We start from the raw sequence: 17,175 nt of genomic DNA on the forward strand, positions 1-17,175 counted from the left end.
GAAGGGTGTTTTTCTTTTTTTTTTTTAATTTAGCAGGAAACACTGTTTACATAATAAGCAGCATTCTTGGCTTTAATCAGTTTTCCCATTAGTATTTCAAGTGACCTTTGGTCTTCACACATCCGCAGAGTTGGATGGCATTGTGCTAAGCACATATTATTATTTTTATTGGCATCATTTCTAGATACTAGAAGACCCACTGCCAGCAAACGCTGGTGACCTCTGTTTGCCTTTGCAAGTACAACCTGATCTAGAGTGGTTTTGCTGGGCTTTAAAAAAAAAACAAAAAAAACTTATCTATTAAATTCAAGGTATCACTGCATTAAACAATGTGACTTATATAAGAGAACATAGCAAGTCTCAAGACCAGGGAATTGATTTTAATAGATCTGCCTTTGTAGAGGAATGACCAAGTAGAGATATAGTCAAGGAAAGAGAAAACCATGGAATCCTTGACAGTAATTAAATTCAAAATTTAAAAATTTTATCAACAAATGTTTAGGAACCATCTCTATACAAATTTTGTGAGGTATATAAATATAATTTATGCATTTTATATATGGACATGTGTACTTTACCCTGAAAGATTTAATAGCTATAACATTTACAACTGCATTTGTTAAAATTATGGCAATTTGAAGTGTATGACAATGTTGTTTTAAAACCAATATAAAAATGAAGTAGGTGCCACAAAATGTGAATGGTACGGAAGCCCTGTGGAAAGGGTTGGAGACAACTCTTAGATTTGCAAGGATCTGTCATTGTTTTGAGTCATTGTTTCCTTCTCCTTTGGTATTTCCCTATCAAAGTTGTTATTAGGAAGCATATCTGGGCAGGGGAGGTGGCTCTTGTCTGTAATCCTAGCACTTTGGTAGGCAGAGGAGGGGGGATTGCTTGAGACCGAGAGTTGAAGAACAATCGGACCAACATAGTGAGACCCCTCTCTTAAAAAAAAAAAAAGAAAGCATATGTTATATGTATGTTACAGATATATATTGCATATCTTATATATTAGCGTATATAAATGTTAAAGTAAATTTACAGTAGAATGAAAAAAATCTTTAAGGGTTCTTTGGTGCTCCCCTATCATAGTGGGCAAGATATGATGGGGTTTTTTGTGTGTTTTACTGAAAGGCTGGGTATCACCAGCTAATAGCTGACTTTATTAACAGTGACCACCGTAAAAAGTAAATAAAAAGCTATATTCTGGATGCTGAGTTTGATTTGGAATTTAAGAAATCCTGTAATTATTCCAAAACAACTGACTTGTGAGCTATGATATAGAGTTGGACAAGAAATACAAGGGAAAGAAAAAAATAGAGATGAACTTGCTGGAGAGAAAGCTTATTGGTCCAAGCCATTTTATGTAGCAGATTTGATTTTCTGATAACCTTACTGATTAAGTGAAATCTGCATATGCTGGCAAGTATACATTCAGAGAAGAAGATAGAAGTCCTGGATCGGACTTGAGTTCAGTATTACTTTTAGATATAAATTAGTTAACATGTTAGGCTGTTGGCATGGATGTGAAAGATGAATTGTTTTTTATTTTTCACACCATATTCATACTTCTCTGAAAGAAAACAACTTCATCTATTTTCTAGAGTAGGGAAATGATCTCATTGTTTCACAGCTTTTTATGAGTGTATATTATTTATGAGCCTGCATTGTTTCAGATGTTAACTGGCTGACATCAGTCACCACATTCAAGAATGCAGTTTTATGAACATAATCTTACAATATTGGCTCCCAATGTTCCCTCAATGTATTTATTATAATAAGGGAAATAACAAAGCTACTTCAGGAAAGCCAGCAACTTGAAGTGATAAACAGGATGTTCGAGAACTGAAGATCTTAAGTGTAAAAATTGCTGACAGTTTGCTTATTTTGGAGCACCAAAGTAAAATAAAAGTGTATACTTCTAACTGATACACACACTTTTTTTTTTCTTTAAAAGGATGTAGGACCCCAAAGAAAACTCTTAGTGAGTTATGTGATGGCGTGCAGTATTGGAAACATTACTATCCAGAATCTGAAGGATCCTGTTCAAATAAAAATCAAACATACAAGTACTCAGGTAAGAAAACGCTTCCAGTAGCATTTGGACAGTGGTAGACTATTTCAGAAACTAGTGGGGCTTTTTTACATGTTAAAAAGTAACTGACCCTTCTTTGTGCGGTAGGGCCCAGTTTTCCATAAAGAGAGAACGGCTAGTCAGGTAGGGCTTGAAAGTCATAGTAAATTGAAGCAGCTGGAGAAGTTAGTCTTATCTAGGACTCAATAATCAAAAAGAGAAGGGAAATGAAGAAAAGGGCTTCTGTTTTTAAGATACAACATATATTGCTTCAAATAAATTAAATGCAGATGTAGTTGCACAGTTCTGCCATTAGAGGTTTTGGTTGTTTCTTTCTATTTCTGTGTATATTTGCAAAGATAACTGCAACTGGGAAAGCCAAGGAGAAACAGGGGAGGGTGGACTTATTTTTTGAGAGTTAGCAGTTATTTAGTATTTGCAAATGTTGCTTTTCTTGTTGCTTCATTACCCTTGTCATCTGTTTGATAAAATTAGATGAGAATTCTTACTGTCCCAGATGGCCCAAGAACAGGTTTTTCTCACTTTTCTAGAGGGCCCTCATCGTGATTCTGGCATTTTTTAGATAGGCAGGAAGGCAGGCAGGAAATGAGTGGGCTGAGGATTGAAAACCAAGTCACCTAAGATCTAGCCTCCTTTGTCACGAACCATCTTAGACTTCCTTGTTCAACACTTTGGCCTCCTTTATTTCAGCCCCTTCATTCATAAGGGAAGATATATATATATATATTTGTCTTTTTGTTGGGAAGATATTTTTTTGTGAAACATACATAATATAAAATATATCATCTTAATCATTTTTAAGTGTACAGTTCAATAGCATTAAGTGTCTTCACATTGTTATGCAGCCATTACCATCGTCTGTCTATCCAGCTGAAAGTCTCCTCCCATTAAATACCCCTGCCCTGTTCTCTCCTTTCGATAGCACCTGGCAACCACAATTCTGTTTTATGTCTCTTAATTTCACCACTCTAAGTACCTCATACGAGTGGAAACATACAGTATTTGTCCTTTGTGACTGGCTTATTTCACAACACAGTGTCTTCAGGGTTCTTCCATATTGTAGCATCTGTCAGAATTGCCTTCCTTTTTAAGGCTGGGCAGTATTTCATTGTACGTATATACCAGATTTTGTTTATTTCTCCATCAATAGATGCTTGGGTTGCTTCTACATTTTGGCTCTTGTGAATAATGCTGCTGTGGACGTGAGTCTACAAATATCTCCTCAAGTCCTTGTTTTCAATTTGTTTATGTAAATACCCAGACATAAAGGAGAATTTTGAAGATGATGTAGAATTGTAGTTTCAAGAGCTTTGCTAAATGCTAAGAATGAGAGTAGAATCAGTATATTTAATAACGGGACATTTGTAGTAACCTACAGATAAATGGGTAGGTAGTATTATTCCTCATGAGGTTAGAGTAGATTTTCTCTTGAAGTCTCTGTGGGAGAGAAGATTCCCCTGAATTGCCTGACATTTTCAGGTTATCTTGGCATGTTAATGCTAATCTATTTCTTTGTGAAACTCTTTGTGTTTTTATTCTTTTTGCCATATTTAAATCATGACATTTAAACACAATTTCACATGTTTATTCTTATGTTAATATAGGAAGTGCATCATCCCATCTGTGCCTTCTGGGATCTGAACAAAAACAGTAAGTTTTAAAATATTGGTTGTCTTAATATAGATAACAACTGAATTTTAAACATTGTTAGACACCCCCGTTTCCTTTAATTCCACCCCAAACCAGAGTGAGTCACAATGTAAGTGTAAATGGCAAATGAGCTGCAAAGTTAGTTTAGGTAGCTTGGAAAGTCAGTTCTAATTTCTGTAACTTTTCAGTCATTGAAAGAAGAAATAGGCAGACTTCACTATGTTTTCTTTCATTTTATTTTTTCAGTTGAACAACCGCTTTGAAATCAGTTACTTGTAAAATACAGCATACATTTTTATTGCTACTTTTGATGAAAGTAGATGTGCACTTAATCTCATTGTTCTAATACACATTTGAAGAGATTACTTGATCTAAGGCAGACAATTTAAAATCCAGCTTCCAGACCTCCAGTTATGACGGAGGTCAGAAGCTGACTGAAGGAATGTAAGTATAGGAATGATTATAATGGACATATATTACTTGAAAGAGAAGAACAGCCTTCTGAATTAGATTTGACAGTCAAGAGAGGAAGGCAAACTTAAGGGATGAGTCAATCAACAGGCATAAGGTGCTGAAATCTCTTTGAAAGGAAGTACAAATAAAGAAGCTTCTCTGTTTATCCCTGGTGAGGATTATTGTGGCCAGATTCATTCTGATATCAATGCCTGTTGCTTTGTTGATGAAACAGCCTGAAAAGGGCAAAAACTTCTTGTTCTGATAGTCCTTGTCACAGCAAGACAGGTATTTTTTTTGTGGAAGGGTTTAGTTGCATAATTTTGAGAAGATCTTTATTCATTTACATAGTTATAAGTGTTACTTTGTATCTTAAACTATTATTTAAATAAATGGATTCAATATTTTGACAATAGGCATTGCTTATACTCCATTTTATGTCATAAAAGTCAGATAAGGTATTTCCAAGCCATTAACAATAAGCTACCCCATGCATGACTGCTGAATGACATTCTAAGAAAACAAACGTTCTTTGTTCTTATGTCTTCACGAAAATGTAAATTAACCCTCAGAAAAAAATTGTTGGCCCCCGAGAGTTCATTAGTGTGTACTGTATTTGAAAAGGAATATTTGTTTTATAGAAGTTCATTTAAAAATATGTTAAAAATTCACTTGGATCAAACATTTGTGGACCTCTTGAGTTTGAACTCACTGATTAGATCACTTCTAACTGCCCACCCAAACTAACATTTGATGATTCCAGGAATCCAAATTATTCTAAGCATTGAAAGCTTTCATAATGGTATCCGTTTTAGAGATAAACTCTGTATGGCAGAAGAGACTGAGGCAAATTTCTCTATAGAAGTTCTCATCCATTATAGAGAAGACACTTACCTTCTGTTTTCACACTGTTTGTTGATTCCTTCAACAGAAAGTTTTGGAGGATGGAACACGTCAGGATGTGTTGCAGACAGAGATTCAGATGCAAGTGAGACGGTCTGCCTGTGTAACCACTTCACACACTTTGGAGTTCTGATGGTAAGGGGGGAATTTCTAACCTCATTTGGACATGCTATAACTTTGGATGGCATATTCCTTTTTTGTGAGTCCACCTTTTTAGATTATTTATTTTGGGAATTATTTTCTGATAGTTTTCATCTGTATCATGAATCTTAATTCGTAATAAAGAATCTAATTAGCAAAGATCACATATTAAAAATATGTACAAATAATTATAAAAAAGAACTGTTTCCCTTTTTTTTTCCTGTGGCATTAACAATGATGATAAATAATCCCAGAAACAAGAAAAGCCCCATGGAATGCTTGAATTAAGAGAGCAACAGCATCAAGGAGATAAACAGGGAGACAGGTGCGGGGAGGGAGAGCAAGTTAAGAAAATGTTGGGTGTTACTAACATGGAAGGGAATTGTGGATAGTGTAATCAAAAAGAATTTTTTCATATGTTGTCATTCACTCAATATATTTGAACATTATTTTGTACCTGGTACTGCACCAAGTGATCTCCCTCCTACAGATTGCGGTTTGTTAGACAGACTAGTGACTAGGGTTAGAGTGAGACTTCAGATCTGCAATAGATGAGGGTATGATGTTGGTGTCACCTTCGGACCTCTATATATCATTCTTTCCTTCCTTCTTCCATACTCCCATTTTATTTATCTTATTAGCCAGCTTGCCACACAGTTTAAAACAAAAACTAGATTGCATCATTGTGTGTTTCTTTTATCTCACCTAATTTTAAGACCCACCACACATCCAGCAACTTGTTGGAATTCATCCATCGATTTATACCTTTAGCTTTTATCCTGTATACTTGTGATTTTGCAAACAGTTTTATGGACAACAGAAAACTGTTTGCAAAATCACAAGTATACAGGATAAAAGCTAAAGGTATAAATCTGGGTTTTAGCATAGTCTTTGTTTCTGTATGGTTTTCATAAAGGGACCACATTTGTTTTTTTAATAGGAGATAGGAGTAATGTGAGCTGAGGCAATAAAGCTTTCAAATTAGAATCACAGACGTCAGGTTTTGTTTATCCCTGCCTTTAAATCTTGCACTCTTCTTCCTGTGGGGACTGGGAGGAAGCCACAAGGATCTGTGGGATGTAGTATTTGGCTCAGGAATCTACTCAGCCTATGTAAATGGTCATTGTCATATGGCAACCCTGCAAGTTGTAATTTTCCTGACAACCGAGTACATAAATGCTCCCTGGAATAAGAACAAGTCATTTAAAAAGTGATGAATAATAGAAGACACCTTTTTGCCTAACTAAAATGTGAATATTTTGTCTTTGCTACCAGAGCATGAAAATGAACAATTCACTATTGCATATTTTCCTTAAGTAATTATACAAGAAAATTCAGTTATTTTCCATATTCTCTTTTCTACAAAAGTAATAGCAGGCATTCTTTCAGAGAACACTTATTTTTCATGGTTACTCATTCAGATACGTAAACTTTAGCTGAATTCATTTAAATACTTCAACTATGTGCATGTTGTAAGTCTAATATTAAATAAATAGATAACAGTAACAAAATGTACTCTTCAGAGATGATTTATATGCAGCCAGAGTTTACCTGTCCCCTACTTCACATGGCCAATTCCCTCATATATTGTCTAAGTTTTATGAGTTTTTAATTACATATTCTTTTTTCTGCTGCCATCTGATTGAATGGTTAACTTTATGAATATGTATGTGAAAATAAGCATCTTTCATGCTATCTTTCCATTTTCCACCTTGTCTGTTTTTGTAATATTAAAATTGCTGGTAGAAACTCTTCCCAGAACTTATCTTTTTTGGTAATTTTCTCTTATGTTTTCAGCTTTTCCAGACCACCAAGACTTTGTTAAGAGTTTTTCTTGACTCAGAAACTCTTTATTCTTTTGTATAAAATATTCCCAGAGTCTGCATTTTTCCATGACACATTCACCAATTCACCATATGAGAAGCAAAAAAAAAAAAAAAAAAACGCACCTCATATTTATAATTTTATCTTCTGATTTGCAAATGGCTTAAGAATTTAATTTCTTCTGCTACATTTCTTTGTACTAAAACTAGTTTTCATATTTTTAAGATTAGTACATTTTCATATTGGCTATATAGTTATATAAATGTTTTCATATTTTCATTCTCTAAAAGGGTAAAACAACATGCAATTGCGTGTAAATCTGTATCAGTAAACAGCCTTATTTAGTTTCTGTTTGAAATTCTGGGTTTAATTGTGGTATACAAGTCAACTGCCTTGCCTAGATAGCAACCACAGGTTTTTTAAGAGGTTGTGACACATCACTTGGCAATCTCTCAAGACCATGATTCATCTCTCTGGGCTAATAAAATCCTATAGTAACCAAAATATTGGTTGAGGTAGCCTATCTGTGAGTCAGGTGGCACTGACTCAAACCCCATTCCATGTGCCCTGGGAGCCCTATGTTCTCCCAGTGTTTTGAGAGATTCCTGGGATAAGAAGATAGGGGAATCTTCCTCAGACTCTGAGCTTCTGCCTCTGCTGAATTCCATTTCTTTGTGTATGTCTTGATGTCGCAGATATACCGTGTCTGTTCTTTACTGCATCAGTAAAACCTGAAACTAACCCACAGTTCCTTGTTACACACACACACACATACACACACACACACTCTCTCTCTCTCTCTCTCTCGCTCAGCCTGTGTGTGAGTAGCAGATTTTATTGGCATTTTAGTGAAAATTAAAGAAAATTTAGAAGGAAATAAATAAGAAAAATCATAAACATTTTCTCCATAATTTAAAACCTAAAAGTTTACACTAGGTATTCAATACATCCCTTTTCTAAGAACACTCAATTTTTGAACATCTGCATAATGGAGGTAGCTTTCTCCTCCAACCAGGATTGAGTGATTGGTCTTACTTCAAGATTTATTCCTATACCAATCCCCCATTTAAGGAGAAAAAGATTTTCCTACCAGGTCCAAACTTTCTAAGGCTCCCTTAGCACGTTGAAATTAGTACTTTATATTAACTCACTGGAAAGTATTTAGTTCTTTCCACTCCACAACAGCGCTGAACAATTTAAATTGTATCCTTTCAGTACTGTGGGAGTTAAAAAAAAAAAGATGACTCCCAAAACTCTTAGTGGCATCTCACTTATGAAAATATAGACTGTCCCACCTCATACATACCAAGCATTGCAATGACCAGGGTTAGGAATCTCAGCACCACCCTTAAAGCCTGGCAGTCACAGCACCAGCACCAGCCTCTGGCTGAGCCCCTCTCTACCTGGCAAGGACCCTAAAGGCTTGAGAGTTTGGCTATATAGACTACCATGGTCTCTATTTGAACTGGTGGGTGCCCCCAGCCCTGGAAATGTTAGAAATGGGCCTGATGGTTTATTATGCAAAGCAACCACTTTCTCACCAGTTTCTTTTGGGGGTCCTGGTGGTTTTGATCTTCAGGTTATACTGGTATGCAAAGAGCTTTGGAAAGAAGGTAATGATAAAAAAATAATATGTGTAATCACTGCCAGAAGTAAAGCTGCATTTTTTTCTTTTTTGATCAAAAATACTGCAATAAATAAAAATTTTAATATTGATTTGCACTGTTGATTTTGGCCCCTGAGAGTGAACTGCTTTAATGTTAACAGTGAACTTTCTAGGGAAACAACCATTCTCATGAGAAGAGAGATTCTTACAGCTGCTTCCCATGTTTTATGTAGGACCTTTCAAGAAGTGCCTCACAGTTAGATGCAGGAAACACTAAAGTCCTCACTTTCATCACCTATATTGGGTGTGGAATATCTGCAATTTTTTCAGCCGTAACTCTCCTGACATATGTCGCTTTTGAGTAAGTATTTTTTAATCTGTCAAACTCATTGCTAACTGTTCCAAATGTGAATAAGAAAATTGCTTCAGCTTTGAAAAACATTTATACACGTTGTGAATCATGTAGGGTGCTTCAATGTTAATGTTCATGTTTTTCATAAAATATATTATGGAACATGATTTTCCAGCTATAGAATTTTAATGTATAATTACCATATTTCTGCTTATAAAATGCATTCAAATATGTTAGAAATGATTAACACTTAAGTAAAAATTATATAAGGTGCTTTCTGTATTGTAAAACATAAAAAAATTTGTTTTATAATCTTATAAAATTATTCCTGAATCAGAATTTTTTAAGGTCCTTAACTCCTTAAAAATCAAGAAAGTTCAAATAATTTAGGGAAATTATTTTTTAATAAAAATACCATTCTTATAACTCTAGAATTACCCAACTGGGAATTGTATAAACAATTGGAAACAATTTTGAAGTAAAATTAATATTTTAAAAGTCTTTATAACTTGCTAAATACTCATAAATGTCCTTAGCCCCTCGCTCCCCCAACCCCCCGCCTTTAGCAGAACCATATCAGAAAGCTGGTGCTATTTATCTTATTGCAGGGTTGTATAAGATGTGAATTTATACAGCCCTGTATTTAAAAGATTGATATACAGTATTAGTTCTCCCATATATTTCTTTTTTCATTTTTTAGGAAATTGAGAAGAGATTATCCCTCTAAAATCTTGATGAACCTGAGCACAGCCCTGCTATTCCTGAATCTCCTCTTCCTCCTAGATGGCTGGATCACCTCCTTCAATGTGGATGGACTTTGCATTGCTATTGCAGCCCTGCTGCATTTCTTTCTTCTGGCAACATTTACCTGGATGGGGCTGGAAGCAATTCACATGTACATTGCTCTAGTTAAAGTATTTAACACTTACATTCGCCGATACATTCTAAAATTCTGCTTCATTGGCTGGGGTAAGCCTCCTAAAATTTTTTTGGTTTTCTTATTCCATCATGAAAATTCCCAGATTCTCATAAGAAAAATTCTTATTTAGAAAAAAGATAGTACCGTTAAGAGTAACCTCAAAGTCGTGAATGACGTGAATTAGATATACATAGCCTAAGGAAGGGACATCTTCACAACTATATTTTTTGAAACTCTTCAACAGCACTCACTACATACACGAGTAAAGGAAAAGCCCTCACTCCTGAGTCACCACAAACTTATTTCCTGAGCCCGGAGAACCCAGAGCCAGCCCACCCAAGTCTGAAGAGGCAGCTGGCAGACAGTGGTGCTTTTCCACGATGCTTTAAAATACGAAGGCCAGCTCAGATGGCTGGTTACACTCATCCGCAGACATATGCCTATGTCTTAGAAACCAGAGAAAGAATGTTATTTTTGTGTGTGCAACCAGAATACTTACAGAATTCCTGCCTTGAACTTTTTATAATAACATGAGTTCTCAGTCAGACATGGGTGGTTGTATTCGCCTGTTTGAGATTTGCTATTGCGCTCCTTTGTTTTTGCAGGTTTCATATTGAGCCAAGCATTTTAGAGCTTTCTCACAGATCTGTTTCGGATGGAAATGTAAAAGTGAGAGACATTTTCAAGACTTTCAACACCACTTTAGGAGGCAATAAGTGCACTCTTCAGGGACCTAGGTTACCTGTCTTACATTTCCCCACTGAGATATTCTTGGAAATACTTCATTCAATCTCTGAAAGAGTGAAGCCAGTGAAGGCAACAAGGCTTCCCCTTAAACTCCTTAAAAATCAAGAAAGGTCAAATGATTTAGGGAAGTTATTTTTTAATAAAAATACCATTCTTATAACTCTAGAATTACCCAACTGGGAATTGTATAAACAATTGGAAACAATTTTTTATACAATTTTATACAAGGGGAAGGCAACAAGGCTTCCCCTTGTTTTTCCTCCACTTTTTCTAGAGTTTTCTTTATATAGAAGGAGGCAAAATAAGCTGTAATGACTTGTCTGCCTAAACTCTGGCAGTATAATAAGGCTTAATTATTGAAACCACATTCACTAGAGCTAGATTTGATACAAATCAGGTTCTAGTTTTCTAGTGAATCCCACTATGCAAACAGAATTTTATTTAAATATCTGTCCTTTAAGAGTAGGTTTGGATTGTTGCCAGTTAGAGCTGGACATTGAACCCCAAGGAGGGGATTTTGTTGTTGTTAACCAAGTTGCCATTTCTAAGAAGTTTGAATCTGGGATATGGAATGTTGGCTTGCTTGCATTTCTCTTCTTTTCATCTCTTTTCTTTACTTGTCATTATCAGTCTCATGAAGCAGTTTTAGATTGCTTCAAAAGGGTTTGTGTCATGGTGTTTTATCACAGGTGTGCCTGCCTTAGTGGTGTCAGTTATTCTAGCAAGCAGAAACAAAAATGAAGTCTATGGAAAAGAAAGTTACGGAAAAGAAAAAGGTGATGAATTGTAAGTAATAAAAAATTTTTGCAATGGGTAGATATCCTTTGTTTCCTAACATTTAGCATTAGCTAATTTCCATGCCAGTAACAAGGCTTTCATTTTAAAACATTGATGTTTATTCACATGACAGCCAAAGTCTCTGCTACACCATAGATTAATTCAGTTAAATGCCCTGAAATGTTTGAGACTCTTTTTCCTATTAACATTGTACTCTGTTACATGGAGGAATTGAGAAAATGCCTACGACACTATTTTTTAGCCTCAAGAGACCCATTCTATTTCAGGAGATTTCGTAACACTCTCACCTCCTCAGTCCTACCCATCTCTTCAAGAGTTAAATAGCAGTATCAGACAGTGAACAATTCAATGCCAATGGGAGTGTTATGTAGAAATTTAGAGAATGGAGAAATTAGCAAGTTCTTAAACAATTTCAAAAATTCTCTTCAGACTATGAGATTGTTGAGATTAAGGTTTTTTATATTGTTCAGTTGGACAGTTAGTGCTCTCATGTTTTATCCCACCATGGGCAGTCAATAAATAAATGTTGATTTAAAAAATTACTGAATGAATAAAGAGCTTATTTCTGAAGTGGGACTAATGATGACACATATCTATGCACGTTTCATGGATGGATAACATTTACATTGGCTGGGAGCGGTGGCTCATGCCTGTAATCCCAGCCCTTTGGGAGAGGCCAAGGAGGGTGGATCACCTGAGGTCAAAGTTTGAGACCAGCTTCTAACCTCAGGTCATCCACCCACCTTGGCCTCCCAAAGTGCTGGGAGTTTTTAAAATTCCCATTCTTAGTGTACAGGTACCCAAGAGAAAAGGAGGTTAGACATGGCTTGGAGTGAGTCAACCAAGCATGTTTTCACATCAACTCAGACTTCAGGAAGCCACCTTGTCGTCTTTGTAATGTTGGCTTACCTGGATATTAAGATGATCCAAAAACAAATGAACACAAAGCCTGTGAAGAGATTTAAGAAGAAACTGAGGTCCAAGGAAGTAAAATGACTTTCTAAAGGCATTTGAGAGGAAAACCTGCAGTAGTCCAAACAAAGCAGAGAAAAGTCTTAGGTAAATAGGACATGGCAATAAATCTCTTTTTTTCTCTCTCATTTCTTCTTTTTTAAGTTGTTGGATTCAGGATCCAGTCATATTTTATGTCACCTGTGCTGGGTATTTTGGAATCATGTTTTTTCTGAACATTGCCATGTTCATCGTAGTAATGGTACAAATCTGTGGGAGAAATGGCAAGAGAAGCAATCGGACCCTGAGAGAAGAAGTGTTAAGAAACCTGCGCAGTGTGGTTAGCTTGACGTTTCTGTTGGGAATGACATGGGGTTTTGCATTCTTTGCCTGGGGACCCTTAAATATCCCCTTCCTCTACCTCTTCTCCATCTTCAATTCATTACAAGGTAAGATAAATTGTACATGAAGAGTCTCTGATTTCTAATTTTGTCATATTTGTAAGCAGCTTCACTTTTGGACAGATGCCATGTTAAGTTTATACGCCACTATTCCAAATGCTGAACATAGTTCCAGGTGCAGTGTGGTCACTTGTTTAAAAGGGCTTGAATAGATAAATGAGGTAGAATGTCAGTTTTGGCTTTTTATCGGTAATATATCCCAAGCACTTTAGAACACTGTACCTGGCAGATAGTAGGTACTCCATAAATGCACATTATTGCATGAATGAATATGGAGCAAGGGAGGTATCTAACTGAGAACCGAACAGGGAGTTTAAAGGGATGCATAGGCACCTTATCTTCTTCACAGTTTTGCTGAATGTTGGCGTTCTTCATAGATCCTTGTCCCCTGTAGGTTTATCATTGATGGCCAGAAGAACTTTTAGAGTCCATGTAAGAACAACCAGTTCACCTTGATTCTTTGGCTCCTTTGATTTCAGAATAAATACCAATACTCTAGCTCAGAAACTTTCATCTTTTTATGAGATAAGTTGAACTTCTCACAGTTAGCTCAACAGTTCAACAAACACTTGTCAATGACCTGCTTTGTATAAAAATACCAGGCTTCCTTCAAAGAGCTTGCAGTCATATTTCTTATTCTATAATATATACCTTAGTGTACTCTATACACTTTTTAACTTTTAAGCTCAAGTGAATGTAAATTGTCTTTTTAGATAATTACATGACATTCTTTAAGATTTTGAATATACCCTGTTTTGTTGATGAAACTCCTTAATGTGCAGAAGCACCATGGAGCCGACAGTCCAATAGAAATTAGAATGCTTGGAATGTTTTTGAGTAGAGCAGTGCAAATGGCTTAACTGAAGCTATTGGTCTTGCAGTTGTAGATGTCTGGGGAGGAAATTGCTGAATATATCTGAGCTGGGGTGGAAAGCAGTTTCGTGTTACTCACCAGATGAGGTGCCAAGGTGGGCATTCTCTGCAGGTGTATTTTAAGAAAGTCTGTACTTATCTGCAGGGGAGATTGTTACATGATAGGTGCCTAATGACTGGTAAATTACTGGATTATTAGATGGAGAAAGAGGCTTTGGGGATGGCCTAATCCAATCCGAGATGCCTCTGGCATAAATATATATTAAACAGTTCAGCAAATTTCATTCATGTTCATTGTCTCATAACAAAGGAAATATGCAGGCTCATTATCTTTAGTCAATAAAATTATAAGCCTCAAGTGCATCTCCAAAAATTGGAAAATGAGTATGTAGCATATAAATATATCTTTATTGGATTCTAACTCTATAAAGTGAGTATTCCTCTATTTAATCTCTTCTATAATATACAACATAAAAGTGCCTAAATAAATATTGACAAAAGTATCCATTAACATTAGAAATTCCATGATTTTATATTTCAGGATTGTACATAAAAGGCACATTGATCTGCCAGCCCAACCTTGGTTTTGCTTTTAGAATTTCCTGGCAGTTTCAATAACCTTCAACAGCTACAGTTGTCTGTTCAGCTCTGTTTCCATTAATGAGAATTGGGATGTTTTATTTTTCCCAGCATGGGTCCCCTGTCAGGAGGGAAAAATGTTGTAAACCATCATCAACTCAGTGTTCTTCATAAATCACTGACTTTTAAGACTGATTTTAAATAATGTAAATTCAGAACAGATTTCAGCACATTTAATTATATTAAACACCTCCCCAAAAGAAAATTTAAATTAAAAGGGATTGATACAGAGCACATGAATCTCTACCAACAATTGCTTATTGCCCAGGCTTGTGCCAAAACCTCTTAGGATGCTTTGGAAATTCACTTAATGGTTTTTATTGGTGACTCATTTCGGAATCTTCCAAGAAAGGCTTTGTTGTCAGAAGTATATGCTTTATTAAAATAAGTATGTAGAATTTAGATTAAAGAAAAGATTCAGTGAATGCAAAAGCAGCTCAGATAGTATGGAGGCAAACTACATTATATCTAATTTTTTCTCTTTTTGGTATTTGTCTTTCCACCAAAAATCTTGGCATGGTCCCTCTGCCTCATGGAACTTATATTCTAGTAGGGGAGGTAGGTTAATTAAACATATTGCTATATAAAAATTACCTTGTGATGTTGAGAACGTGTCACCAAAAGCATGATATCTAAGCTGAAATCTGAAGGATTAATAGGAATTGACTAGATAAAAGATGGGAGTTAGGAAGAAGAATATTTGAGAGAGTGGGCATTTCATGTACCAAAAATTTGCTGTAGTTGGTGATTACAGTGTGTGTTCAAGGTATTAAAAGAAAACTCATATATCCTGAGAACAATGAAAGGGCAAGATAGTGACAAAGCAGAGAGGCACAACAGAGAGGCAAAGACTAGACCAGAAGACTCTGTATTTGATCTTTATAAACACAATAGGAAGTCTTTGAAAGGTGGAGTGACATGTGGAGTGGCGTGATTGGATGTGCACTTTGTAAAGCTGGACATAAGGTACTGAATGGATTAGAGTTGCCCAGTAGTGTCTGTAGGGAGAGCAGGTAGGAGACTCTCACGTGGTTGGGGAAAAGGTGGTCTAATATTTTAGACTGTGGTGGGGATGGAAGAGCTAGAGAGATATGCACAGAGCCAAGGGAAACTTAGGAAGCCTACTGCTGCAAAATACTCATCATTGATTTGCTCATTAAAGGAAACTCTTATTTTTCTAGAATGATTAGAGTAAGGAGTCTTGTTGTTAATACGATATTATAGTAAATGGATGCCTATCTTTTAACATTTAATAATGGCTAAAGCTTTAGAATGCGAAGCAACATTCTGAAAGCTAAAACTATGTTAAACACATTTTAGCCCCCTTAGATTTAGCTTGCAGGGGAGCATCTTAAAATCAGTAGTGTCACTGTGTACTGTTATGGAGGCAGGATATGTTGGAGCAAGTGTTTGAGCTGGGTCTACTGTGGTGTCAGGGCATGTATCAGTCATTTTCACTCTGTTGATGAACACATACCTGAGACTGGGCAATTTACAAAAGAAAGAGGTTTAACTGGACTCACAGTTCCACATGGCTGGGGAAACCTCACAATGATGGTGGGAAGCAAGGAGGAACAAATCACAACTTACATAGATGGCAGTAGGCAAAGGTGTGCAGAAAAGCTCCAATTTTTAAAGTCATCAGATCTTGTGAAATTCATTCACTATCACAAGAACAGCCCAGGAAAGACCTGCCCCCATAATTCAATCACCTCCCACCAGGTTCCTCCCATGATGCATTGGAATTGTGGTAGTTACAATTCAAAATAAGATTTGGGTGGGGACACAGCCAAACCATGTTATTCCACTCTGGCCCCTCCCATATCTCATGTCCTCATATTTAAAAACCAATCATCCCTTCCCAACAGTCCCCCAAAGTCTTAACTCGTTTCACCATTAATTCAAAAGTCCACAGTCCATCATCTCATCTGAGATAAGGCAAGTCCCTTCAGCCTGTGAACCTATAAAATTAAAAGCAAGTTAATTACTCCCTAGATACAATGGGGATACAGGCATTGAGTAAATACTGCCATTCTAATGGGAGAAATTGGCCAAAACAGAGGGGCTACAGACCCCATCCAAGACCAAAATACAGCAGGGCAGTCAAATCTTAAGGTTCCGAAATGATCTCCTCTTACTCCATGTCTTGCGTCTGGGTCACACTGATGCAAGAGTTGGATTCCCTGGTCTTGGGCAGCTCCATCCTTGTGGCTTTGCAGGGTATAACCTCCCTCACATCTGTTTTCATGAGTTGTCATTGAGTGTCTGCAGCTTTTCCAGGCACACAGTGCAGGCTGTTAGTGGATCTACCATTCTAAGATCTGGAAGATCCCTCTTCTCACAGCTCCACTAGGCAGTGCCCCATATGGATTCTGTGGGACTCTGACCCCACATTTCCCTTCTGCACTGACCTAGCAGACATTCTCCATGAGGGACCCACCTCTGCAGCAAAGTTTTGTCTGGACATCCAGGCATTTCCATACATCTTCTGAAATCTAGGCAGAGGTTCCCAAATCTCAGTTATTGACTTCTGCACACCCACAGGCTCAACACCACATGGAAGCTGCCAAGGCTTGGAGCTTCCATCCTCTGAAGCGCAATAGTCCGAGCTATACCTTGTACCCTTTTAGTTGTGGCTAGAGCAGCTGAGACACAGGGTACCAAGTCCCTAGATTGTACACAGCATGGGGACCCTGAGCCTGGCCTATGAAACCACTTTTTCCTCCTAGGCCTCCAGGCCTGTGATGGGAGGGGCTGCCTGAA

General features: G+C 36.7%; 1 protein-coding gene across 12 annotated transcripts in view; it reads left to right on the top strand.

Moving 5' to 3' along the window:
• Positions 1 to 17,175, top strand: part of ADGRG6 (adhesion G protein-coupled receptor G6) — a 151,598-nt gene that overhangs the window by 115,459 nt on the left and 18,964 nt on the right. For all 12 annotated transcript variants that reach the window (XM_035296883.3, XM_035296879.3, XM_078370823.1 and 9 more), the window contains 7 exons: positions 1,958 to 2,077; positions 3,700 to 3,745; positions 5,130 to 5,236; positions 8,906 to 9,033; positions 9,725 to 9,993; positions 11,380 to 11,476; positions 12,605 to 12,888. In XM_035296883.3, coding sequence (XP_035152774.1) covers positions 1,958 to 2,077; positions 3,700 to 3,745; positions 5,130 to 5,236; positions 8,906 to 9,033; positions 9,725 to 9,993; positions 11,380 to 11,476; positions 12,605 to 12,888 — 1,051 coding nt within the window. The remainder of the gene's footprint in view (positions 1 to 1,957; positions 2,078 to 3,699; positions 3,746 to 5,129; positions 5,237 to 8,905; positions 9,034 to 9,724; positions 9,994 to 11,379; positions 11,477 to 12,604; positions 12,889 to 17,175) is intronic.

Source organism: Callithrix jacchus, chromosome 4 (assembly GCF_049354715.1).
Source record: "Callithrix jacchus isolate 240 chromosome 4, calJac240_pri, whole genome shotgun sequence".
Classification (NCBI taxonomy): domain Eukaryota; kingdom Metazoa; phylum Chordata; class Mammalia; order Primates; family Cebidae; genus Callithrix; species Callithrix jacchus.